The 27,716-nt window shown below is 38.2% G+C and overlaps 2 protein-coding genes across 4 annotated transcripts in view; one reads left to right on the forward strand and one right to left on the reverse strand.

The window, feature by feature from the left end:
* LOC127654371 (alsin-like) overlaps positions 1–25,805 on the reverse strand; it is a 44,552-nt gene extending 18,747 nt beyond the window's left edge. The window contains exons 1-17 of one of the 3 annotated variants that reach the window (XM_052141511.1): positions 25,642–25,805; positions 23,999–24,069; positions 23,734–23,882; positions 20,282–21,357; positions 17,797–17,973; positions 15,731–15,878; positions 12,066–12,149; positions 9,887–10,055; positions 9,158–9,254; positions 8,994–9,071; positions 6,829–7,020; positions 6,485–6,656; positions 5,207–5,396; positions 3,802–3,867; positions 3,497–3,659; positions 1,982–2,113; positions 1,226–1,354 (exon numbers count right to left, since the gene is read on the reverse strand). In XM_052141511.1, coding sequence (XP_051997471.1) covers positions 1,226–1,354; positions 1,982–2,113; positions 3,497–3,659; positions 3,802–3,867; positions 5,207–5,396; positions 6,485–6,656; positions 6,829–7,020; positions 8,994–9,071; positions 9,158–9,254; positions 9,887–10,055; positions 12,066–12,149; positions 15,731–15,878; positions 17,797–17,973; positions 20,282–21,357; positions 23,734–23,882; positions 23,999–24,015 — 3,039 coding nt within the window. In that variant the 5' untranslated portion in view covers positions 24,016–24,069; positions 25,642–25,805. Of the gene's footprint in view, positions 1–1,225; positions 1,355–1,981; positions 2,114–3,496; positions 3,660–3,801; positions 3,868–5,206; positions 5,397–6,484; positions 6,657–6,828; positions 7,021–8,993; positions 9,072–9,157; positions 9,255–9,886; positions 10,056–12,065; positions 12,150–15,730; positions 15,879–17,796; positions 17,974–20,281; positions 21,358–23,733; positions 23,883–23,998; positions 24,070–25,513 lie in introns of all 3 variants that reach the window. The other 2 variants (XM_052141510.1, XM_052141513.1) reach the window with 2 other exon arrangements.
* An 882-nt stretch (positions 25,806–26,687) lies between these two features.
* Positions 26,688–27,716, forward strand: part of LOC127654378 (cyclin-dependent kinase 15) — a 33,448-nt gene continuing 32,419 nt past the window's right edge. Inside the window, exon 1 of the mRNA XM_052141521.1 lies at positions 26,688–27,069. Coding sequence (XP_051997481.1) covers positions 27,024–27,069 — 46 coding nt within the window. The 5' untranslated portion in view covers positions 26,688–27,023. The remainder of the gene's footprint in view (positions 27,070–27,716) is intronic.

The following is a 27,716-nucleotide window of genomic DNA, read 5'->3' on the forward strand; positions in this document are numbered from 1 at the left end:
AGGTAGCTGGCTGCAGTTCACTTAAAGGCCACAGGTGTCATTAATAACAAGGGTTTCTGAATTTTACATACTGCACCTTTAAACTGAGTCACTACTCATTGTATTGCAAAGACACTAGGGGAACATCATTAAAACTGCTTTAAAGGGATGGTTCACCCAAAAATTTATATTATTTACTCACCCACATGAAATCCCAGATGTGTATGACTTTTATTGTGCAGAACACAAACAAAGATATTTTAAAAGAATATCTCAGCTCTGTAGGTCCATACAATGCAAGTGAATGGTGACCAGAAATTTGAAGGTCTAAAAAGGACATAAAGGCAACATAAAAATAATCCGTACTACTCCAGTGGTTAAATCCATGTCTTCAGAAGCGATATGATAGGTGTGGGTGAGAAACAGATCAATATTTCATTCCTTTTTTTATATAAATCTCCACTTTCACATACTTTTGTTTTTGGCGATGAGCATTCTTCGAGCATATCACCACCTATTGGGCAGGGAGGAGAATATCAAGTAAAACTTAAATATTAAATATTGATATTTTTCACCCAGATCTATCTATAGTTTCAGAATGGATTTAACCACTGGAAATGTATGGATTACTTTTATGCTGCCTTTATGTCCTTTTTGGAGCTTCAAAGTTTTGGCCACCATTCACTTGCATTGTATGGACCTACAGAGCTGAGATATTTTTCTAAAAATCTTTGTATGCTTTCAACAGAAGAAAGTCATAGACATCTGGGATGGCATGTGGGTGAGTAAATGGTGAGAGAATTTTCATTTTTGGGTGAACTATCCCTTTAATTTTCCTCATAAGAAAGAAAGTCATGTGGATTTGGAACAACATGGGGGTGAGCAAATTATAAAATCATTTTTATTTGAGAACGAGTATTTCCTTTAACAAAGGAAGATGCATGGGGCTAAACATTACAGCTATAAGGGTGCATATTTTGTTACTGGGGGCAGTATACTACAGAGGAAATACTTTATTCGTACAGCCCATACTTACAGGATTCTTATAGGGGACCATGCCCTACCAAAACAAAGATAAACATAACTAAAACATTAGTCATTCGAATTGGATTGTTTGTCTGACCAAATGACCAGTTGGCAAAAAAGAAAAAAAGAAGTGAAACTATTGTGTAAGCAAAGACAGAAAAAGCAGAAATTAAGCTGAAATGGTAGTGATCTAAACATATGTATAAGGACTGCAACAAACCTGTGCATGGACGAGCGCATCGTTAAAGAGGATGAACCAGTTGACGGAAAAACGCCCTGCGTTCTGAAGACTCAAAGCTTTATTACTGCTTTCACAGATCAGCCGACGAGACGGCTTCCGGAGGGAGTCCTGAAAAGAGATGAGAGCTTGTGAATTCATACCAAGTTGTAAAGAAATAGTTTTTAAACACATTGCAGTAGGTTTCACATCTCCAAAAGGAATCAGTTCATACGTGTCACGTGACTTATTGCAACACCGCAATTTTTAAGAAATGCAATCACAAATGAGATTTAAGCGCTATGGCAGAGGGTAAGATTATCAGTGAATAACGGTTTAAATTTGGGTCTGCTCATCATACAACACCATCATATGGCTTTAGAAGACTCGGAATATAGAATACAAGCCGTCTGGAGTCCTTGAATGTAGGTTTCTTTCTTTTTTGCCTTTTTGGAGCTTTGCAGTATAATTCACCAGCTGCTTCACTCATAATACTGAGCTGGAATGTAATTAGGGTGAGTAAGTGATGCCAACATTTTCATTTTTGGGTGAGCTATTCTTTTAATAAACAGAAAAACTTCATCCAAGTTCTCTCTCCTCCGCAGTCTAAATTACAATCCCATTAGAGCATTTCTAACACTAAATTAAAAGGGTTTGCTCAACAGGGAGAACGTCTGGCTGTCTGGTGCGCATTAGGCTGACTGCCACCTTGCAGCTAAAGTGCCTGTAAGACCCTGAGAAAGACACAATGTGACTCACGGTCATCTTTCCAGGAAAGGTCTTCCAGAAATGGAGTGTGTACTCTGCGTCCTTCCTCCTCCTCTTCAGATGAAGAGCCATTGACTCGTATTTGGAGCTGGCATCTTGAAGCTTCTGATAATCCACAGAGTGCTGTCACACAAATGAGAATGAGTGAAAATCATAGTTTTGATGTGTGTTCAGAATGGTGTGGGATTACATCATTCAACCAACATGTTGCCTTGGGGGAAAAAAACCTTCAAAAGATAAAAAAATGACCCAAGTCCATCAGCCATGAAACTGCCGCATTAAAAAAGGCGCAAGCTGAAATGTTCTCTAAACTTGTTCTCTGTTAGCCGATTGCCTCGTTCACATGTGACATGTTAAGCCAATCGGCTTGAATGGTGTAAGCTGATTGGTCCTTTGACATGTAATTGGGTAGCCAAACAACAATTGCTGTTTTACAGTGAGTTTTTCTCTGAAACCCACCTCCACACCACCTCCACTGGTCTAGATTAGCTACATGGGGATTGTTTGTATATCTATTTTTTTAGCAGCATGTCCTACATACTCGATGCTGCATGTCGTGCATATTGTCTAATTAACTGTATGACTGTATTTTCTAGCAGTAGCAAGTCTCAGTTCTTGCTGCGCAGCAGATGCAGCAGCAGATCTGGTCCACCAAGACCATTATCCTATCAAAATGTCATACCCAAATTATATGCTAAAGGCTTTTAAGTTGGCATTTGTTTAAATATTTTTCCACTTAAAAAAAGTTAACCAAAAGTAATAAATAGTTATGCCAACAAGTAGTTGGGTAAGACACAAAAAAACTAAATAAAAGAGAAGCAGCACAACTGTCAACAATGTCTAACTAGTGCATGTTTACAAAGAAAAACAATTGAAAAACAGCGCAGACTAACAAAAAAACGCATTAGATGTGAACGGTCCATAAGGCTGAATGCCCTTCATCATGGCCACCATGTTTAGAGCACATGACCAGCCGAATATTATTCACTTCGACTCTGTGACCCCCCTTTTATGTGACACTTTCAGTTGGGGAATAAATGAATCATGAATATGCCTGAGTACAGGGTATTTCTGCAGTGACATTGGTAAGCAAGGGAACTATGGTTTCCACGATGCAGAAAACACGGACAGATTCGCGGTCTCCAGTCCAAAAATTTTATTAACTATAAAATGTGGAATGTAAAGGTATTTTACATTATTTGAGAGTAAAATTAATGTTTAAATGTACAATCAGTCAAATTAAAATCATGATATGTCTTAGTTTGATTCTTAAAACGGTCATAATATAACAGATTTCACAGGGCCCTAGGAAGTGAAAACGTTTTGCTTCCACACCAATAGATGGCAGTATAAAATTTAAGACTAATGTTTTAACCACCAGGAAATCATAAAGAAAAAAATACTTTGTGCACCTTGAAATACATCATGGTTTCATGCTGTAACTATAAAATCAGGAGAGTGAATATTTTACTTCTTCAGTGAGTGTTGGTTAGAGTGTGTACCCACCACTTCATAGCAGGTAGCCAGTTTGAGCAGCAGTCGTCCATATTCATGCAAGTGCTTTAAAGGCAGGTAAAATAGATGAGCCAGATTATCAGCTATGGGCAAACCCTCTTCAGAGCACTCAGACAACCTCTGAACAACCTCCGCCCCCTTCCCAAACACATCACTTTAAAAAGACAGAGAGAGAGAGAGAGAGAGAGAGAGAGACAGAGAGATTTAATATAAATGTCATAATTTAATCTTAAATTATGTTAGGTCAGCATCCACAAAAACAAATTATAATAATAATAATAATAACAAAAACTCACTTGCAAGGTTTGACAAGTGCCTGAAATCCCCCCATGACTAAGAGATCACAAACTGCAGTACAGTACCTGTATAAATTAAGAAGACAGAAAAACAATGGAAGTGATTTAAATCACTACAGTGAAACTGAACTGACGTGGAGGGTTCTAACTGTATGTTTCTAAAGCTTAAAGGGGCCATATTATACACTTTTGCCAAATTCCAAATTTACAATGCAAGTCAAAGTTTAAACTATTCAAAGTGAATAGGTCTCCCAAAAATTAAAATTCTCTGATAATTTACTCACCCTCATGCCATCCCAGATGTGTATTACTTTCTTCTGCCAATGAATAGTGGCCAGAACTTTGAAGCTCCAAAAAGCACATAAAGGCAGCATGAAAGTAATCCGTTCAACTCTAGTGATTAAATCCATATCTTCAGAAGCAATATAATAGGTGTGGGTGAGAAACAGATCAATATTTAAGTCCTTTTGTTGCTATAAATTCTCCTCCCGGCCCAGCAGGTGGCGATATGCACGAAGAATCGCCAAAAAAATGAAGATTAACTCTTAGGAGAGATGAGAGCGCTTATGAGGGCTGTTTGAAAGTGGCCATTTTTAGTAAAAAAATTGACTTTGATCAGATTCTCACCCACACCTCTCATATCGCTTCTGAAGACATAGATTAAACAACTGGAGTCATATTGATTACTTTTATGATGAATTTATGTGCAGTTTTTGAGCTTCTTAGTTCTGGTCACCATTCACTTTCATTGAATGGACCTACACTGCTGAGATATTCTTCAAAAAATCTTTGTTTGTTCTGTAGAAGTACAACAATTATACACATCTGGAATGCATGAGGGTGAGTAAATGATGAGAGCATTTTCATTTTTGGGTGTACAATTCCTTTAAAATTAGAAAGGCTGTTTATACTCTGGTACGATTGGTTAACACTCTGACTGAAGTTCATTAAACGTAAACATGCAATAATTCTTGTGCAAGAATCACTGTTTTATTTTAGACATCATGTCTAATTAAAATCATTTTTGAAAAATGCATCTCAAAGTACCAGTTATATTCTATAACGTGGCACTGCATCAAGCTTTTTTAATACAAGGATGTATTCGGTGTGAACAGCCCCTTACACTGGACACTTCTGAATGAGCGGTTTTTGCAACTTTGTTTCAATAAATGTTATGGGCAGACAAGGGAGGCAGCTTGGTGTTCACATTGAGCATGAGTACATAGTAAGCTGAGCTATATTTCAAAAAGCAAGTTAAATCCTGTTTTCCATTATATGTCCTTTTTAATAAAGGTGGGGTGAAGAAAAACAGCCAAGGGCACATATTCCATCTGCTGAGGTCATCACTGAGGTAACCTCCACACATCAGAATCTTTAATTGCCTGTGTGTGTGCTGTATACTTGCTCTGAATAACTGTCCAGGAACAGTTGTGCATCGTCAAGAAGAGCAAGACCTCGGATATCACGCGAGCGCCGCAGGATAGAGCTCAATAAGGCAGAGTTTTGACCCGTTAGCTGAGACAGTCGACTCAATCGTCCAATCAGATTTTGCAGCAGCCCTGCAGAGGACTGACCAAGGGTGGAGCTTAAAGAGTCTAAAAGAAATAAGTGAATTTTTAGGACTAAAATCCCAAATAATCATTCAGTCTCACAAGATATAATTTATAGTTTGATTTCAACAAAAACCAAGGACAAGATTGTAAAGATTCTGAACATTTGGGGAGTTTTTCCTGATGTGGAGGTAATGCAAACAATATCATTTTAGTTGATATAAAGTTGGTCTTGCAAAACAAAGATGTAGAGTATTCTAAATGAGAATCAAAAGGAAAGAAAACGTCCCCGTTTACACCAGGTCTTAACATCCATCTCAGGTGATGAAATATCAAAAGTGGTCAAAAGAGGTACTTTTGAAACCTGCTGTTTATAATAATCTGTCTTGGCGGACCACCCGAGATGGATGTTAAAGGGATAGTTCCCTAAAAAATTACAATTCTCTCCTCAGGCCATCCCAGATGTATATAACATTTCTTCTGCAGAACACAAACGAAGATTTTTAGAAGAATATCTCAGCAAAGTAGATCCATATAATGCAAGTGAATGGTGACAAACACTTTGAAGCTCCACAAAGAATATAAAGGCAGCACAAAAGTAACCCACATGACTGCAGTGGTTTAATTCCTGTATTCTGAAGTGATCCAATCGGATTTGGGTAAAAACAGACAATCATATAACCCCTTTCACAGCACGATCATGATTTCAAGATAGATTACACTTGCTAGTGTTTGACACATGTGCAGTGCACTAGATGGCGCTAGAAAGTGTAATCGAGCTTAGCATTATGATCGCCAAGGAAACTGCTGATGTCAAGATTTATACTGGAAAGGGAGTTATATTTTGGTCTGTTCTCCCCCAAAACCTATTGGATCGCTTTAGCCACTGGAGTCGTACTTTTGTGCTGCCTTTATGTGCTTTTTGGAGCTTCAAAGTTTTGTTCACCATTCACATGTATTGGATGGACCTACAGCGCTGAGATATTCTTTTAAAAATCTTCGTTTGTGTTCTGCAGAAGAAAATAAAAAAAGTAATGCACATCTGGAATGGCATGAGGGTGAGTAAATGATGAGCTAATTAATAAGACCTCAATCATGGATTGTCATACAGCACATTCCACACACTGTCATACCCAGTTTGAGCAGTGGTTGGAGCAGGAGTCTCTTGATATTGCTGAGCTTGCAGTAGTATTTTCTCTCTGTGGCCACCAGCTCATGCAGACTGGCAATAAAACCCATTACATTACGGTCCGCCAATGCCGCGCAAATCTGTCCACCCGCGCACACACTGCTCACATAACCCAGCTACCACACAGATACAGAATGAAGAGTCATACAAAGTCAAGTCAATAACAGTAATACCACACCGTCAATGGGCACAACTCAGAGTCAGAGATAACAATAGTACACCATAATATTGAAAATAGTCTGGATGAGGAATAATGTTATAAACAACCCATCAGAAATGATTGCTCACATTCATACAAAAGGGGAGCAGCACAGGCTGCTGTGTGTACTCCCCAGTTTGCTCCTCTCCCATCTGCTCCACCTCATCTTTCACCTGCTGCCCACTGTAGTACAGGATTGGCTGGATGCAATCTCCATCAGCCAATAGGAGAGTGTGCTGTTGCCCCGCCCCTATATCCCAGACACGAATCCCCTCTGACAGCTGCAAGAGGACAGAAGGGGACAAACAGAGTAAACTGTCAAACTATGTACAAGAGTGTACACTTTATACAAAGAGACTCACACTACAGGTTGAACCAAGCCGTACTTGGGGACACATTGCTGAAAAATGTCCCTAGATATCAGGTGAATGTGACTATGCTTATAAGTTATATGAAAAGTTGAAAAAGTTAAGATAAATAATGTTTTTTTTTCTCTCTTTAAAATTGGTTACAGTGTGGGATTATAAAAGTTAAGCGAGTAATTTCTGTGCCACTAGTGGCACTAAATGTAATTGCACAAAAAATGATTGTTTTCTAACAGGTTTCCTGAACACTCCCCCCATTTTCCAATTGGTCATCCGTACAGGTAGCCCCGCCCAAAACTCACACCATTGGTTCAGCTAGAAGTTGACTTAACAGACCACTTAAACAAAAAGAACAACGCATTAAACTCGGATAGGACCAGTGTTCATTTTTAAGCACACTACACTGGAATAGGACCAGTGGTCATTTTTACACACTTTTTTATTTTAGTAATAATTTTTGTCTTTTAACAAAAATGTCCTTTAAAATTTGTTAATATTGAGTCGTCATATTCATTCATTTTAGTCCATTTTACTCAGGCTTTAATTGGTATATACATTTTTTTTACATGTCTGGGTATCCATCCACATAATTTTATACACATTTTAAGATATTGCATAAAAACTGCTGGATGGAAACTCTGAGGTGCATCTGAATAACTCGTTCATAACTGGACTAACCAGCGAGCCAATCACCGCATCTGAAATGTTGCTCTGGTCATCCTGAAATAAGTTTATAGAGCAAATAAATTGAATACAAACTCAAATTGTGCCGAAGAGCAGTGTTTTGTCTGTGTGCTCTAAACTGTGAGTATTTCAGTAATAAAAGAGTCACAGTGGCTACAATTTATCTGGATTGAGTGACGATATTGTTGTTGTGAACACATGGGTTTATTCGCACATTGTTTGTGCATTAATATGGTTTATCGCAAAAATTATATACGCAACTTGCAAACGGGTCATTCGCGGTGCCCTGGCGCCCCAACAGGAAAATGTATCAGCCGATTATTTAAAGGGGTCATGAAATGTAAAATCAAATATTCCTTGATATTTCAACATATAAGAGGTAAATGTACAATAAAAATAACTTTCAGAACTAAAAACTTCCTTCCCAGTCTAAAAAGAGCATTTATAGTTACTGAAAACTGTGTGTTTGTGATGTCACGAGACATTGCTCTCTGCCTTTACAAGCCCCACAACATGCATCATCGTACCCTTGGTCCTGCCCACTGGAGCACAGTTCAAGAGACGGACAGAGCAGGACAGACCGGCCAAGTGTGGTCAACTATTCCTGAACACCAAAGGGGAGCCATCTGGACTATTTTGAATCCTTTTTGTATATAAACATGCACTAGACAGACATCTTTGACTAATGTCATATATCTTGCACCAATTTTAAAAGACGCTGTGTCAAGTTACAACTCTGAAATGGAGACTCCATTCTGTTAAAATGTGTCATTTTAACCATTAACCATAACTTTAAAAAGCCATCAAATGTAGGCCTAAAATGCAAATGATCAGACTTCTGTTTTTTTTAATAATACTAGATAATAGAAAATTACCAATCTTTTAACCATTTTTAACATCAACTAAAAAACATCCCATTTTTGTTATTTAGCATTAAATTATCCCAGATGATGTTTTACATTTTTTGGCTGTAATCGACTGGTTGTGTCTTTTAGCAATTCTGCACTCTAAAATGAGCAAAAGGGAAAATAGTTCTATCTTATGCAACTATTTACAAATATAGCTCATTTCTTTCTGACTCTTATGAAATGCAATACTTTTCATGGTAAATAAATAATGAATTTATTAGTGTAGTAAAAAAACATGTTTAAGTGAGGATTGATCCCTTCGATACAACATCACTATCATTTAGTTTGTGTGTATACCTTGGTTAAGTGGGGGAAAGTGGTGGGTGATTCCATGTGTCCCAGCTGTCCAGAGGTGTTACAGCCCCAGGAGAATACCTGCCATACACACACATTACATGAAGTCCCACTGTAATAGAGTCACCTCTTAATAAAAAGGCACAGATATGCAGGTAAAGTGTCACCTGTGATTGTGCTGTAAGGGCGAGAGAGTGATGAGCACCTGCAGCCACTCTCAGCACCTCTTTACCATTCAGACTCTTAATACAGACGGGCTGCGCTCTAGAAAGAGAGAATAACAAATGAAGAGCTTTTACTATAAAGTCATCAATTTTAATGCATCTAATAAGTTTGTCCTCACTGTTGTAGGGCATATCAATATTTTAAAGCTTTGAATTTTACATAACTCATAAAGCTTGACTTTATAATACAGCATAGATCAGGAGTGCTCAGTCCTTCTCCTGGAGACCTAGATTCAAGCCTGCATATCTGCCTAAAATTGACAAGTGAACCTAATCACCTTTTGCCTTTTTGCAATTCAGATAAGTAATTCTGAAGTGTGACCAATTAATTAAAGTATAAATATTCCATTTATTTATATGAATTCATAAAAACTGCATGTAGAATATATATCAAGTAATCATTTTCTTTTATTATTTGATTTAATTTATTCATTTCTTACATAATTAATAAGCCCCTTTATTAATTATTCCATGCTGCCTGCTCTCGGCATGATTAAATGTGTTAATATTTTAATGTACTTTTTATTAATTGTACTAAATTAACATTAAACTGAAAGCCCAAATAATAATTCATCAATATATATTTTTTATGTTTAAAATAGTTTTAAAGAAAATTTAGCATGTCACACTGCAGGACACCTCATGCCTCTCTAGTGATGGGCAGAATCTGACCTGGGAACGAGGTCTCCATGTCCGAGCTGCCCTTCCTGGCCCCGCCCCCAGCTCCACACTTCTGTCTGCAAGGAGGGCAAGTGGGTGTCGGCCTCAGGTACGCCTCCTGAAGCAAGCGGAACAGCCCGCATTCGGGGACGGCTCGTCCGTCGCAAAAGACGAGGAGACACTAAGAAACGAAATAAACAGCACACAACACATTCAAGAGAGCGAGGGACATCAAATATCCAGGTGGAGTAACAACATGCAAAATCACACAAACATGCAACCAAAGATAACACAACAGAAAGATCTTAAGAAAATAGGGTTTACACTTTATGGGAGCTCTCCTTTTTTGAAAGTTTTTTTTTATTGACTATACATTAGTTTGATTCTGCCATATGAACACAAACAGACAGCAAAGAGAAAATTCACATGAATCATTTAACAGCACAGACGCAGACCCTCACACTAAGCCAACACAACTCAACTTCATACCTCTCCGCAAAACACACACACACACACACACACACACACACACACACACACACACACACACACACACACACACACACACACACACACACACACACACACACACACACACACACACACACCCTAACACTGCCATGCTGATTTATGTTCCAGCCCCACTGGGTTCCATCTGTCGCACAGGTGGGGACAAGAATGAGAAAGTTGTGTTTGTGTTCATGTTGCAGGTAGCTCAGTATTGGCTACCATTGTCTTTTCTTGCCCATCTATCATGCTTTAAGATGTTTGAAGCCCAAACAAACTGGGTTAAAGATATAGTACACCCAATGGAAATTCTCTCATCATTTACTCACCCTCATGCCATCCAAGATGCATATGACTTTCTTTCTTCTGCAGAACACAAACAAAGATTTTTAGAAGAATATGTCCAAACAATGCACGTGAACAGTAACCAGAACTCAGAAGGTCTAAAATGGACATCATAAAAGTAATCCATATGACCCCAGAGGTTAATTCCATGTCTTCAGAAGCAATATGATAAGTTTGGGTGAGATCAATACATTGACATTGGCTGAATGTGAAGGCAAAAGTGTAAGTGTAGATTTATAGTAAAAAAGGACTTGAATATTGATCCGTTTCTCACCCACAACTATCATATCGCTTCTGAAGACATGGATTTAACCACAGGAGTTGTATGAATTACTTTTATTCTACCGTTATGCCCTTTTTGGACCTTCAAAGTTCTAGCCACCATTCACTTGCATTGTAAGGATCTACTGAGCTGAGACATTCCACTAAAAATCTTAATTTGTGCTCTGCAGAAGAAAAAAGTCATATACATCTGGGATGGCATGACAGTGAGTAAATGATGTGAGAATATTAATATACGAGTGAACTATCCCTTTAAGACCATTTGTCTGGTGCTCCAAGTCTCAACAGCAGAGTGACCTCAAAAAGCTCCAGCATCACAATCTCTAACCCTGCAGACTACATGTAAATACTTTTTACACATGCAAAGCACTACAGCAGAATGATTTCTGAGACCTTACATGAACTTGTTTTGACTACATATAATGAAAGAAAAGACTAGAACTACATAACCCTCCAAATACAGTCGGCAACCTGTTTGTCATCTAAGGAGGACTACTTCTATGTAAGGGTGAATCGCACAATGCCTGTCAAGAACATGTGCAGGTCATATTTCATGGCAAAATCAACAGCAGAAATACATGTAAATTAAATTTAAAACATAAAATTAAAATCCTGTATGAAGATCTTCAAGATTTTTGCCACTGCAAACATTTTTCCCATAAATATTAAGCACAATTCCCACTAAATTAAATTATAACTTTAATGAGAAGAGACTCATTCCCATTAATGTGATGTGAGTTCAAATAATTATATATTATTTAAATAGTAAAGACTACAAACAGTGATACAATTTATGCTTTATAATTGTATTACAGTATTTTGCTACTGTTTTCATTGAGAATAATCAGAATTGCATTACAGAAATGAGAATTTTGTGCTTAACTGTCATTACATTTCTTTTAAATGCTATTTATGTTGCATGTTCTTCATCATTTCTCTTGATTTTGGGCTGAATCATGACCTGGATATGTGTCCCTGACATTCAAACCTAAATTTACTTCTGATCTCTATGTTATTGTTCATTCAACTACAACTACAACTACACATAAAAAAATACCTTCGGTCGCTGCAGTGGAAGACGATGCCTTCACCTGAGGCTCTGCATTGTCTATAACCATGGCAACAGCAATAGATGGGACACCTGTCAAAGTGTGCCATCGGCAGAAATTTGAAAAGGCACGCCGATAAAAGCTCAGTACATATTCACAGGTCGGAAATGCAGAGATTTGTAGGGCTTTGCTTTGAACCTAATGAACTACAGTAAGTGTTGACGAATGGCACAGCATTACGCTTAAACCCCACATGCTTAAACATTCAACTAATGAAAGATCACGTACAATAGAGCAATCATTCCTCTGGTTAGTAACAGGCATACCAGTCAGCCACACAGTTTCATCACACCCTCTAAAACAGGGCTCTTCGACAACTTGTTTTTTTCAAGGGCCAGGTAATCCAAATGAAAATGAGCAGGGACAAACTTTTATTTTGCACGTAATTATCAGATCTTTTTAAGTCTAACAAGTTTATTAAATAACATTTCAATTGAAAACCCTTTTCAGGGACGCCATGCGAGGACGGGAAGTGTGAATGGCGAGCTCTGCACACTTTGCTAATTTTAATACTTTTTATGACATAAACCGGTGAGATTCGATACACTGTTCCATAACTTGTTCCTAAAATGGACTTTTAGTTTATCGCTAATTGTGTATCTTTCACCTACCAGATGTCCCTAATTTTGGGGGTTTTGGTAAAATGGGGAGATTAGTGAGACAATTCATTGAAATTAGCCATCTTCCTGTCATTTTAATTTCACAAATAAATGCAATAAGAAGACGGAATTGCAATCAAAAGGGAGCAGTTCCCCTTCTGATAGGTGCAACATCAGGACCAATATTACAAAGGTTGCTACCGGTGCCGACGCGAAAGCGAATCGTCATGGCCCTGTTCAAGCTGGCAACCTGCATCAAGCAGTGGTGAAACAGTCTTATTACAAGGACCATCCATCGATGTGTATATGCTATGTGCACAGCTATTAAAGAACAATTGATGCAGTGTAATATCAGGGTTTACATATGATACATTCCTGATATTCAATAGACTATTTTGAACAATCATCTACCGTAATTTCCGGACTATAAGCCGCAACTTTTTTCCCACGCTTTGAACCTCGCGGCTTAAACAATGACGCGGCTAATATATGGATTTTTCCCGCTTTCAAATTATATTTTTAAAAAATAATACATTCTGTGACGTGCTCAGTTTTTAGGCAGCATGAAGCTATCAATAGACCAATGAAATTGCCGAACGGGTTAAGGTCAAACAACTTTTGTTTACTGTTTAGATTAAATCGAGCGCGCTCAAACTTCCCATCATTCTGATTACGGTAGTCATTTTGTCACCATGTCATCATCATGTCATCATCATGGCAAAGACATGGAGAAATGCATATGATGCAGCTTTCAAGTTGAAGGCGATTGATCTGGCTGTTGGAAAAGGAAATAGAGCTGCTGCACGGGAGCTTGGTCTTAATGAGTCGATGATAAGACGTTGGAAACAGCAGCGTGAGGAATTGACTCTAAAGCTTTCTTGGTAGGCTACTGTTTACTGCTAATTTTTTACAAGCCGTGTTTCGTTAAAGCCTAATTATTTTTGTTACAAGCCGTGTTTCATTAAATGCCTGTGTAAAGTTAATTTGTTTCAATGTACCGGTAGGCACTGCGACTTATAGACATGTGCGGCTTATTTATGTTCAAAATAATAATTTTCTTAAAATTCAGTGGGTGCGGCTTATATTCAGGTGCGCTCAATAGTCCGGAAATTACGGTAATCTAAAGCATCGCCATCACACCTACATTATGTCCCGCATATTTCTCCAGCAACTTTTAATGACCAACTGAACTTGATTGTCATCTAAAATAAATTTTTGCATCATAATGCAATTTTCAATTTCTGAAGAAGCTGAGCAAATGCGATCCGAGGTAAAGAGGGTTAGATTTAAAAGATTTAAAAGTTTTAAAATGTTCAAAAGCTCGTTTTCTGAAAGTGAACTCAGCATTGGACAAATAGTTCTGATAGTTTAGTCTTTCAGACATTCTGAGAATACTATTCAGCTGAATCTTTTCGTCTAAAAATTATTTTATTTTGTGTAAATTAAAGGTATATACAGGTCTAAACATTAAAAAAAAAATTTAAAAAAAATTTTGTAATTATTTTATTTAATGCTTTATTCATTTGGTAGGCTAATTTATTGTAATTAATACAGGGAATTTTGATGAAAATTTTTTCAAAGTTATACACAATCATTTTATAGAATTTGGCTATATGTTCCAAAAAAGCACACTGAAGCTTTTCTCCTAGTATTGTGTATTTATTTTTATTTTAAAACAACTTTTTGTATTGTGGGCTAATTCCATGACTGCCGTCTATTATTTTGAACAGTGTGTTAAAGCAACTTTAATAAATAAACGGATGGCTACTGCGATTAAAATACTCACAAACAGTGGCCATTAATGTCGATGTGTATGATACAAGATATTTGTGTTGGCACCCGTGGAAGTGTCATGGTTGCAGCATCGGATCATTATGCTGTTAAGATCAATCCATAATCACATACAATAAATTGGCTTTCAAGAATGTATACCATCGTCATGATTAACACAGGCTAACGATTGCGGTAAATTCTGTCATGTGACACTATATTTTTGCATTAATGCCAATTTTCTAGACAAAAAGGGTTTCCAAACCAGTTTTTCATGACATTTCAAGTATCGACAAAGTATATGTGCTAGAGTTAAACAGAAAAATATTATGTCGACACTTGTGAAATTTTATTTGTTTAAATTGTAATTTCGTTTCCATCATCTTTATTTTGATGTGCTAAAAAAATTTTGCAAAAAATCCTTGGATGTAAACGTACTTAGTGCTCGACGAATGTCGCTGCTGACTTGGAGGATCTTGCTGTGATATGTCGATCGAACGGCAATCGCCATGGAGGCGAAGTTCACTGATGTGGTTACAAGAGTGGGGGATGTTGGGTTTGAGGGTCTTTATAATCTTGTTTTTGACATTTACATTTACATTTATGCATTTGGCAGATGCTTTTATCCAAAGCGACTTACAGTGCACTAATTACAGGGACAATCCCCCCGGAGCAACCTGGAGTTAAGTGCCTTGCTCAAGGGCCCAACAGTGGCATCTTGGTGGTGCTGGGGCTTGAACCCCTGACCTTCTGGTCAGTAACCCTGAGCCTCAACCACTGAGCCACCACTGCCCTCACTGATCTATTTTTCCTTATATGTCAAAAATTAATATAAGTGGATTGTCTCTCTTCACGTGGAAAGTGAACGGGTTGGGGCACCCCATAAAAAGAAGGAAGGTTATTTCTCTTCTTAAGTATAAGAAATATGATATACTGTTTCTTCAAGAAAAGCACCTTTCTCAGCAGGAAGCAGAAAACTTAAAAAAATGCCGACCCCATATCTTTCCATAGTGCTGGCTCGAGTAACCAGCCTATTAGAAAAGTATACTATTTTCTTCAAACATAAATAAAATTCATCACAAAATGAATGGAGCTGTTAGTTGCACGAAGCCTTTATAGCAGCAACAATATGAAAGAAGCTCATCAACTGGTCCAGGCTAATAAAAAACACACACGCATGCACTCATCTCTCCATGCAGACTTACAGAGATGGTACACAGAGTGTAAGAGAAGAAGGTGTATACCCTGAGAGAGCAGGCCAGGCAGAGAGAGGCGACGGCTAAGCTCCGCCTCCTCCTCACGAATGTCCCCCAGGCTAGAGCTTTTCTTCCCCTGCATGGGCTCCTCTTGACGCAGTCTCTCCTCAACACGCTCACGCCCCTCTCCTGGAACCTGAAGGACACCGATCAAGATCGAAATGAATGCATGAGAGTGCCATTGTATTAGTGTAACAAACATGTAACACATTTTTCACTTTGCCACTTTAAATATATATTTTTTCAGTTTAAAGTAGATGAGTATATAAGAATTAGAGGTAGACCGATATATCGGTTTTCCAGGTTAATCGGTGCAGAAAGCTGCTTTTTGGAACTACCAGTTATCTGCAAAATTCCATACCGATAGTTGCCAATATTTTTTATTCCTCCGTGTTCGGCGCTGGAGGATTCAACGTTTAGAAAGGCTTAGTTCTACAGTATAACAGCGGCCTCTAGAAGTGCCACTGACTGTGGGAATTTGCTAAATGTAATTCTGTCATCACAATATTCATAAATATTTTTTTAAATTATCCTCACTTGCATATTTATAATAATTGATCTATTGTCACACTTTATACATACACTTGCATATATATATATATATATATATATATATATATATATATATATATATATATATATATATATATATATATATATATATTTTTTTTTTTTTTCACATATCCCAGCTAAGCTGTGGTCAGAGTGAAGGGTCAGCCATGATAGGGTCAAGGGCCTTGCTCAAGGGCCCAACAGTGGTGTCTTGGCGGTGTTGGGGCTTGAACCCCCCCACCTTCTAGTCAGTAACCCAGAGCCTTAACCGCTGAGCCACCACTGCCCTCAATACAAAATATTTGTATTTTGTTTAGAAAATCAAGTATTATAAATTGAAGTGAGGGCATGCACAGATATGCAACATTATAGAAATGTGCTACATCAGCAGATACATCATGTCTCCAACTTCATATCTTGTGAATAATAATAATAATAATAATATCCATATCACTCATAAACCTCATTAAATAAATAAACAAAACCCTTCATCTGGTGAATATATAGGATATAAAAAACATAATTTTGGTAAATAACCTACTTAAATGTGCACTCTGTAACTTTTCTGTTTGGACTTACACTGACACCTAGTGGCTTGGATGCAGCATCATTTAAAATCAATAGTTTTCAGTTACACGGTTCAGCAGAAATTCACAATTAGCCTTTGATTACTTTAATCAATGAGTGAAAGTGTCAAAAAACAGGATAGATTCTGAGATTAAACGAGAAGTATTCGACTGGTCATGTGATTTTTAAAATGGCAGCCCCCATGTGCAGAACCTCTCCATGTAAATTAAAACAGCTTTTAGAAGGTTACTGATATGGCTGGAGTCTTCATTTTAATGTTAGCGGTCATGATTTCCGACAAATATTCAAAATTACAATTCATGTCTTTAGAAGTTAAACTTTTTTAATGAGGAAAAATATTACAGAGTGCACCTTTAACTATAGCGCATTGTAATGGAGGCAAGTCTCTGTCATCTCAAAATAAGAGTCACCGGTGTGTTTCAAGCTTGATTACAGTTCCAGAATAAAAGTCCTGGGTTATGCCTGGGTTTTTCCAGGTTTTTATTGGGATTTTGGATGCACAATAATCTGCTTCTGGAATTGTATTTATTTTAGCCTCTTATAGCATCTATATCTCTGCCTGTCGTAGTAAGGAAAGACAAATCATTTTTAAGATTCTATAAATAGATTTTAAAAACGAATCGAATGATTAATTGTTTATTGGCCTTTTCAACCACCTAAGTTGTCATTATCGTCAAAATACACTATCGGTCGACCTCTAATATGAATAAATGAGTAGGCTATATAAAATGCTTGTAATGGTTTGTCAAGTTAATCAAGTAATATTTTTATTATCTGTTTGTTGGCTATATTAAGTGTATTAAGAGATGTCTTGCAATTATGTTGCTGTTTTTCTCTTTTTTAGGGTCGTTGATTTCTTTTAAAATGCATTTCCAAATAATTGAAAAAAGAACAAACTGGTTATCAACACTTACCCAGTAACCAATCACTTTTCTCAGAGAAAGCGCCTCATATGTGGATGCTACACGTTCCCCAACAGCAGACGCACATGACACCACTAGGTTATTTAGCGCTGACCCCATTGGAGTCACAGACTGGGCAACCGGAATCAAAGGGTTACATGTGAAAGCATCAGCAGGGTCACCAGAGAGCTGTGATGGGACACAAATAAACTGGACATGAGAGTTCTGTATAGTGCAATTCAGATTAGGGGTGGGTCAGGACGGTTGATAGAGAGGTCGATTAGTGAGTTTATATACATGTTAAGTATTTTGAAGGGATCATTTTATAGACAAAATTTCACAGAGAATTTTAAATCTTTATATTTTTTAAATGTTTACATTTTAATTCTTTAAAGAAATTCTGATGTAGACTTCTAACAAAACTAATTTCACGCATGTAAGCATAAGACTTTAGATCAAAAGGTTTTTAAGATCATGAGAAACAAACTTTTGACTGGTAGTGTACATCCACTTTATGCTTGTTGAACATTCACTGTTAAGCCTAACAAGTTTGAATCCTAACAAAGAAAAAAAAAAAAAAATCAACTTATCAAGTTCAATACAACTGGATGGGAAAATTTAGTTTAGGTCAGTTAACTGTTTGTGGTGATGTGGGCATGGCCAAGCGACATCTGTGGAGAGCGCTAAGGATTGACACCTGTGGGAAATCACCTCTAGACGCAAGCAGCCAAGTTAATTCACATTCATTTACGTTGTGCTGAAGTTTGTTATGCTAAAAAGTGTGTAATAAAAAGACTTATGTAAGACATTATGCAGCCCTCGCTTCCTCCTTGAGAATTGATTTGCAGGGATGTTTGCAGGTGGTGTGCGGCATGCCGTGAATGTCAGCTGATGAATCCACCGAACACACCAAGAGTGCCATTGCACCCCCTTCCATCAATCAAGTCCCCTTTGATAAAATAGGTATGGACCTGGTCGGGCCATTAGAGTGGACGGCATGCAGACATTGCTTTGTATTGGTCCTGATGGACTATGCAACGCGATACCTGGAAGAAGTGTCTCTGAGCAACATTTCAGCGTGAAGTGATGTGGAGGCACTCTTCAGAATAATCTCCCGAGTGGGGATTCCGAAAGAAATCCTCACTGATCAGGGCACTACATCCAAGTCACATACTACGCAAACTGTACGAATTATTGGGGATTTAATCTATTCGGATCATTTACCACCTCCAAAAAGAATGGCTTGGTCGAACTATTTAATCAGACCCTAAAGAATATGATTCATAAATTCATGCACGAAGACACTCAAAATTGGAGTGGCTTGAGCCCCTATTATTTGCAGTACGAGAGGTCCCGCAAGCCTCCAGAGTTCTCCCCTTTGAATTATTGTACAGGCATAGACCGTATGGTGTGCTCGACGTCCAATGGGAACACAGGGAGGAGGGAACTTCAAACAGCAAAAAAATACATTATAAAATACGTTCTTGACAGACACGGCGATGGGGGTATGTGGTGATGTGGGTGTGGCCGAGCAACCTCTGTGGAGAGGAATAGCGGTAAGGATTGACACCTGTGGGAAATCATCTCTGGCAGCTGTTTTGTGTTGCAGTGTCACTTGCCTCTGGTTGTTCTATTTTATATATAATTACAACTTCTTATGCCAACATTTCTTTTTCATGAATTTCTACTTTTAAAAATGCCTTTATTTTTATTTTATTAATTTTTTTACAGTCAGTTACACAAAAATTACTTTGAGCTCAGAAAATGAAGCCATGTTCATCCTAAAAAAGGTATATTCAAGTAATTGCTTTGTCTGAACTGCTTTTTACTTTTTTATTTTAAATAACAACAGATCCGGACAAAACATTTGTCATTAGCCTCTTTTCCACCATCGGATCGAACGGTTCTGAGCACGGTATGGAATGGTTACAGTAGCATTTCCACTTGAGCACGGTTTGGCACAGCAAAATTAGAAATTGTTCTCAGCCTAGAATTCTCTGCACGGTTTGCTAACAGTACTCAACCATACTGGTGGAATGGGTTTAGTACATGGCAACTCATTTAGCATATCATAATAAATCATGATTTTATTAGTATTGTAGCCAATATCAATTTTTCTTCATGCCCTTTTCATCAGGGAAATAGATTACTAGCTCATTTAAACTCGAAGTATATCAATATATTCTATTTTTATATAATACTTAAAATATTTTGTATTTTAATACAGTATTTTGTCATAGTCTTGGAAAGTTTACCTTTCTGCACATTCGTGTCCGGTTTCAAACACAAGCAAAGGATGGAAAACCTCTCGCCTTTTTACAAAAGACAAATCTGTTACATACCACAGTGGAAAAAGAAACTTTAACCATGCCAGCTGGCACGGATTGGCACGGAATGGTATGGTTTTACGACGAAAACTGTTCGGCCCGATGGTGGAAATGCAACTATTGACTTTCATAGCACATCAGGGTTTATAGAGTTGTTGCATGTGACTGACCTGAGCAGAGTGAAGCGTACTGGAGGTCTTGGCTGTGTGCTCTGGCAGCGAGTGATCAGAGAGTCTCTTCAGGTAGGCCTTCACCGCCTGCTCATCGGGGTATGGAGAGGACTTCATCCCTGTTCCTAACACAGACCCACTTGAGGCCTTACAACAGTCCGGCTCAGAGTTGCTGGTCTCTGAGGCTTCAACACAAGCCTCTCCATTAATGACTGGATCTTCAGGCTCGTTTAAGCCTGTTATGGATAGATCTGCAGGTTCTTGGCCATATACAGGTGGCTGATTTTGAGGTTCAGAAGCAGGTGTGCTTGAAGAGGGAGGCGTAGATGCAGGGTTGGTGCTTGAGGTAGGTGATTTTGGAATCTCACTAAGTTCCAAGAGAGAGTTTTTACCGGTCTTACCCAGTGACCCCTGATCTGGGCTACCTTCTAAGCCAGATTTAGTCTCAGTGTTCTCAAGCTCAACCCATTGTGGACAGTGATGGCCATCAGAGATGATAACATGGTCCTCCTTGTCTGTCATTGTGTAGAGCAGCTGATGGCACTGGCCACACTTGTCTGGGGGGGGTTTGCAAGGTTCCTGTGGAGCGGGGAGACAGCGCACTAAAGCCAGGCTGTGAGAGGCTCCACAGACCACCTGCAGAACATGCCTTCCAGCCAGGTACTCCACCTTCTGGGGCTTCCAGACAGGAAAAGTTGAGGTGTTCAGGCCCAGCTGGCAGCCGCTCCCCCAAGCCCAGACTTCGTGCATGGCTGAAAGAGCCAGTGTGTGCTCATCCCCACATGCTACCTCCTGGATCTTCACTGTCTGAGAAGGCATGGTCTCAGAGTCAACCACTCCCACAGGGGTGGGGTTAGGGATAACAGAGAGTCCTGATAGGCCACATTGGCCATGATTGTTTTCTCCCCACATGTGCACACCTCCATCCTCTGTTACAACTCCGCTGTGGGCGGAGCCAGCTGCCACAAAAACTACACGTTGTTCACTAAGCACCGCCTCCAGAATGGGCTCAGCTGCCACTGATGACCCTTGGGTTTGCTTCCATGGCAACTCACCAAAACTGTAGACTTGTCCCCCTAAATATACAGTGGTAATATAAATATAACGGTATTGCAATCTTATTGCAAAATGTGAAAGTAGCAAAAATGTATTTATTGTAAAATATTTTCACAACATGCAGCAGCACATGCTGCAATCTGAATTGCTAAACTTAAACCAATAGGTCACCCAAAATTTTAATTCTCTCATCATTGACTCAATCTCATGCATTCCAGAGGTGTATGACTTTCTTTCTTCTGCAGAAACACAAACAAAGAGTTTTAGAAGAACATCTCAGCTCTGAAGGTCAACACAATGCTAGTGAATGGTGGCCAAACTTGGAACTCCTAAAAGCACTTAAATGTAATCCATACGACTCCAGTAGTTTAATCCATTTCTGTTGAGGTGAATCAATCTATACAAATGGAACAGACCAAAATATAACTGCTTTTTCACTTTAAATATTGACATCAGCAGTATCCTTGGCGATCATGATTTCAAGCTTAATTACACTTCCAAGCGCCATCTAGCACTAGGAAGTGTAATTGAGCTTGAAATCATGATCGTTCCTAAATACTGCAATGGCAGGAGTAAAAAAGGAGTTATATTTTGGTCTGTTCTCACCCAAAACCAATTATTGTTTTTATGCTGCCTTTATGTGCTTTTTGGAGCTTCAATGATTTGGTCACTTTTCACTTGCATTGACCAACAGAGCTGAAATTTTCTTCGTTTGTGTTCTGCAGAGGAAAGAAAGTCATACACATCTTGAGGCATGAGGGTGAGTATATTATGACAGAACTTTCATTTTTGGGTGAACTATCCCTTTAAAAACCTTTGCAACCCATGTTAATTCCATCAATTTAAGTATTTTTTATCCCCTTTTTTCTCCCAATTTTGGAATGCCCAATTACCACTACTTAGTAGGTCCTCGTGGTGGTGCGGTTATTCACCTCAAACCAGGTGGCGGAGGACAAGTCTCAGTTGCCTCCGCTTCTGAGACAGTCAATCCGTGCATCTTATCACACAGCTTGCTGTGCATGACACCGCAGAGACTCACAGCACGGGAGGCTCATGCTACTCTCTGCGATCCATGCACAACTTACCACGCACCCCATTGAGAGTGAGAACCATTAATCGTGACCACAAGAAGGTTACCCCATGTGACTCTACTGTCCAAAGCCACCGCGCCAATTTGGTTGCTTAGGAGACCTGGCTGGAGTCACTCAGCACATCCTGGATTCGAACTCGCAACTGCAGAGGTGGTAGTCAGCGTCAATACTCGCTGAGCTACCTAGGCCCCCAATTTGATGTATTTCTGATTGAAACGGGATATTTAATGAGAAAAGAAGGGTCTGACTTGACCTAAAAGTCAGTTACCAGTCGTTTGTGCAACTTCATACCTCCTGAAACTCAGCTGGCACCCACATTTAAAGAGGTCTTTTCACTGTTATGTGAAAACTAAAGGACATGTTCCCCTTTGGGAGCATCTCAATGGTAATACTTCTTTTTCTAAACTAACATCATTTGCTATTTTTACCATAACCTGCATTATTTGTACGATTTCATAAAGGCTGCCTTATATACAACAGTGGCCTAAAACAATGCCTAAATAGCTGTTTGGCTACTGGTTAACATTAAAAGAACAGTTCATCCAAAAATAAAAATTCTCTCATGACATACTCACTCTCCTATCATCCCATGTGTATGACTTTCTTTCTTCTGTAGAACAGAAATTAAGATTTTTAGAAGAATATTTCAGCTCTGTAGGTCCTCATACTGCAAGTGAATGGGTGCCAAAACTTTTAAGCTCCAAAATCCACATAAAGGCAGCATAAAAGTAATCCATACAACTCCAGTGGTTACATCCATGTGTTCAGACATGATATGATAGGTATGAGTGAGAAACAGATCAGCATTTAAGTCAGTTATATCATAAGGTCTCCTCCCTGCCTTGTAGGGGGTGATATGCATGAAGAATGTGAATCACAAAAAATCAGAAGATTATAATTTAAATATTGACCTGTTTCTCACCCACACATATCATAGTGCTTCTGAAGACATTGATTTAACCACTGGATTTCTTCTGCAGTACTTTTAGAAGATTTGTAGAGCTTAAAAATGTTGGCACCCATTCCCTTGCATTGTATGGATCTACAGAGCTGAGATATTCTTCTAAAAATCTTCATTTGTGTTCAACAGATGAACGAAAGTCATACACATCTTGGATGGCATAAGGGTGAGTAAATGATGAGTGCATATGATGAATAAAACTTTTAACCAAAATCCCACAACGCATAGATGATAAACAAATAGATGGATATTAATAAAATATTAGTGTCTTCCTTGCACCTATTGAATTGCCTAGTCTAATTTGTATCCATCTCTTGTTCAAGTGTGAATAATGAATGTATTACCCTCTACAAGCAGAACACCATGTCTAGCCCCGAGGGCAGCCTGGAGCACCGGCCGGGAGAGCAGCACCCTATCTGGTGTGGTGCTGTAGGAATATCCTCTCCACTTATGGAGCAGACCTCTCTCCCCAGAACTGTCCTCTTCACTAGAACTTGAAACACACCGATACACTTACATTCAGAGTAGTCATGAGACAATGAATACACAAAGGCTGCATTGTTCGACATTTCCACAAATAGAGGTGCCAATGGGAAGATGCATTCTCACCTCTTGTGTTTCTCCATCTCTAAACATATCCCATGTCACAGCTGGTGCTTTTGTCCCTGTGGATGATTAACCTGTGATAGAACAGGTGACAAATTAGTTAATGCAAGATTTGGCGATCGAACATTATTGTTGCAAATAATCTGAAATTTTTACTTTTAGCCAAATTAAAGTTATCTTGTAGGCTGACATAGATGAAGATTTGTTGAAATTGTGAAATATGACTTATATTATTGGAAGCATCTGTATGAATGAGTTGAAAATGGCAAACCAATCAGTAATGTTTTCGCTTTGTATGTCATCAAGTTCAAGTAAAAGGTTTTATTAAAGGGATAGTTCACCTAAAACAGAAAATTCTCACATCATTTACTCACCCTCGTGCCATCCCAGATGTGAATGAATTTCTTCTGCTGAACTCAAACAAAGATTTTAAGAAAAATATTTCAGCTCTGTAGGTCCTTACAATGCAAGTGAATGGAAATCAAAATTTTGAAGCTCCAAAATGCACATAAAGGCAGCATAAATGTAATACATATGACTCCAGTCGTTAAATCCATATCTTCAGAAGTGATAGGATAGGTGTGGATGAGAAACAGATCAATATTTAAGTCCTTATATACTCTAAATTCTCCTCCCTGCTCAATAGGTGGTGACATGCATGACGAATGTGAATCGCTAAAAACAAAAGAAGAAGAATGTGGAAGTGAAAGTGGAGATTGATAGTAAAAAGAGCTTAAATATTGATCTGTTTCTCACCTACACCTACTATATCGCTTCAGAAGACACTGGTTTAGCAGCTGGAGTTGCATGGATTACTTTTATGCCACTTTTACATGCTTTTTGAGCTTCAAAGTTCTGGCAACCATTCACTTCCATTGAAAGGGCCAACAGAGTTGAGATATTCTTCTAAATATCTTACATTTGAGTTCTGCAGAAGAATGAAAATCAAACACATCTGGGATGGCATGAGGGTGAGTAAATGATTATATTATTTTCATTTTTGGGTGAAATATTCCTTTAATAACTGTATTATTTACATTGCAGCTGTATAATTTTAAACTATTATTGCAAATAAAATAAAAATATTTGTAACTTAAAGTTTTACAATACAAATATATTTAAAAAATACATTGCTAAAATATTTTTTTTATTTATTTGTCACTGTCACTGAGTATTTCTGTACCCAAGGCCCAGGCTCCATAAATTATTACCTAATAAACAAAAAAGTTAAATGTTTTTCAGTCCAAAATATTCAGCAAGCCAAAACTCTCATTACTGACAGTGTAAACACACAAACACACTGATCAGGGCCAAAGGTGGCATGGAGCTGTGATGAAAACACACAAGAACATTTTGGAATGTTCTGGGAGACAGTCGAATTATTTGTCATTGTGATCAAATAACACTGATCTTAATTAAACACACACAATATATATATATATATGATGAGATCAGAGCACAAATAGGACAAATCTGCAACCTAAAGAGGTGGGGGGAAAACGACTTAAAGATACTCACAATAACAACACTGCCAGGTCCGAAAATGCAGTAAAACGCCCAGAAGACAATAACAGCTCTATTTCTCGTCTTATTTGTTGAATTAATAACGTTTAAAATGGTCTAAATGCTGTTTCGGTTATTCTTACCCCAATCTCTCAGATTATGAACCTCTCAGAGAGACAGAACCCAATAAATATCGTGTGAATATGTTCGATTTTAAAATACTTCATGGGAGATGAGAAATAAGCAGAAGATGAGGCATATAGACAGACAGACTGCACAGCGAAGCTCATAATAATGGTGATGATGATCGGGGATGTTGTTATGGTGTTGTTGTGAGCGCATAAGCGGACAGAAAGACAAGAAGGACAAACGAAAGGATGATTTACGCTTTCGCGTTTTCTAGATGGAAGGGGAGAGGTAAGCTTCTTGCTTCATGTTTACGTGTCTCTTTGCATCAATATTGTATTAATATTAAAATAATGAAATTATACTGTACCGTACCACCATAGACATTGCATGGAATGTGATACAACCTATATATTAATGTTTGTGGTCGATCATTTTGCATTTCTTACACTGGCTTTAGCCTAACACAATCTTTTAACATTTGGTTACATCCTATAAGATATACAGGTACTTTTTAGAAGGTTGACATTTTGGTATTATAAATTCTTTATTTCTATATATCTTTTATAATTATTAATTATAGCTAATAACCAAACCAGCTCCTGAATGAATCCCCAACACTGTCTTCAAATGCTCCAAAAAAAATAATAATTTCTGTCAGCAGAAGAAAGTCAAACACATCTGCGATGGCATGAGGGTGGGTGTGGGAATTTTAGTAAGGGAGAGGAGACCTATTTTGTTTGCTCGAGATTTGTATAGTATATTTGTATAGAGATTTTTAATGGTTAAATGGTAAAATAATATGAATATATTACTGTAAAATAATATGTGTTTTAACGAGCAGAAGATTCTTCAAAATGCTCCATTTGTGTTCCACAGAACAACATGAGACTAAGTAATTAATGACAGAACTACACCTTTAAAAATAACATAAATGAAAAAAAAAAATCCTGTACTCTTTGAACTCTCTTGCACAATCCTTCTGGCTGTATGCATCAGCCTTTCAAAACAAACCAGGCTGCAATATTTTGCCTCGCTTTATTTTTCAGCCAATTGGGTGGTGGTTTGCAGAAGAACTCTGATTGGCCTGTGACCATATAAGCCCCAGTGGCAGCTGCAGGAGGCAGGAGAGAAAAAGAGACAGAGAGAGAGAAGTGCGGAGAGACAGGAGGAGAGCTCTCAGAGGAATCGCAGGAGGACAGAGGACTCTACTGAGGAGGGAACTTGTGTCAGTGGGGGTGCTGCTGTCTGCTGTAAATCTGCCTGAAGCAGGAAGATGACATGCTGAATAAACGGGTGGTGATCTGGTCCAGAACCTGTCTTAGAATGTCTAGATCACTGTGAAAGCATCTAGCTGTGTCAACACTAGTCCCATCAAGGTCCATCAGAAGCAGACAGCATGCAGAACCTCCGGCATGCAGCCTCTGAGGCCTTCCAGCGTCTTGGTGAGTGCATTCCGCCTATCTTATACATTACACAATCAGCATCAAAATATCTCCTTAAAGGGTTGTTTTTATTTTTATTTATTTATTTTTTTAAATGAAAATTCTGTCATAATTTGCTCACTCTCGTGTCGTTCCAAAATCAAAAGTATGACTTTCTTTCCTCCGTGGAACACAAAAAGGAGATAGAATGTTAGAGAGTGACAGGCTCAATCAACAATCACTTTCATTGTACGTAAAAAAGAATGCAATTAAAGTGAATGGTGACTGAGACCAAGATCCAGCCTAACATCTCCTTTTGTGTTCCACAGAGGAAAGAAAGTCATACAGGCTCAGAACAACATGAGACTATCTCTTAAATGATGTGTGTTATCAATAGGATAAAAGAGACTTTCGAACACCCGAATCTCAGATCCTCATTTATTTACAACTGTAAATGACTTGATTCTATTGCATCTGGTCTGTCCTGCATGTACTGTTTACATTTGCATTTTCATTTGTACATATGAACAATTAGTTCACTTCAGATTGTATTCTTTGTATTTGTATACTTTTGCATTTTTATTCTTTGTTGCAGCTGTACTAAGCTGTATGTGGTAAACCATGCTTTGTTGCTTGTAGTAAATAGGGTGAAATGAAAGCGACAAAAA

This window comes from Xyrauchen texanus, chromosome 13, assembly GCF_025860055.1.
Source record: "Xyrauchen texanus isolate HMW12.3.18 chromosome 13, RBS_HiC_50CHRs, whole genome shotgun sequence".
Lineage (NCBI taxonomy): Eukaryota > Metazoa > Chordata > Actinopteri > Cypriniformes > Catostomidae > Xyrauchen > Xyrauchen texanus.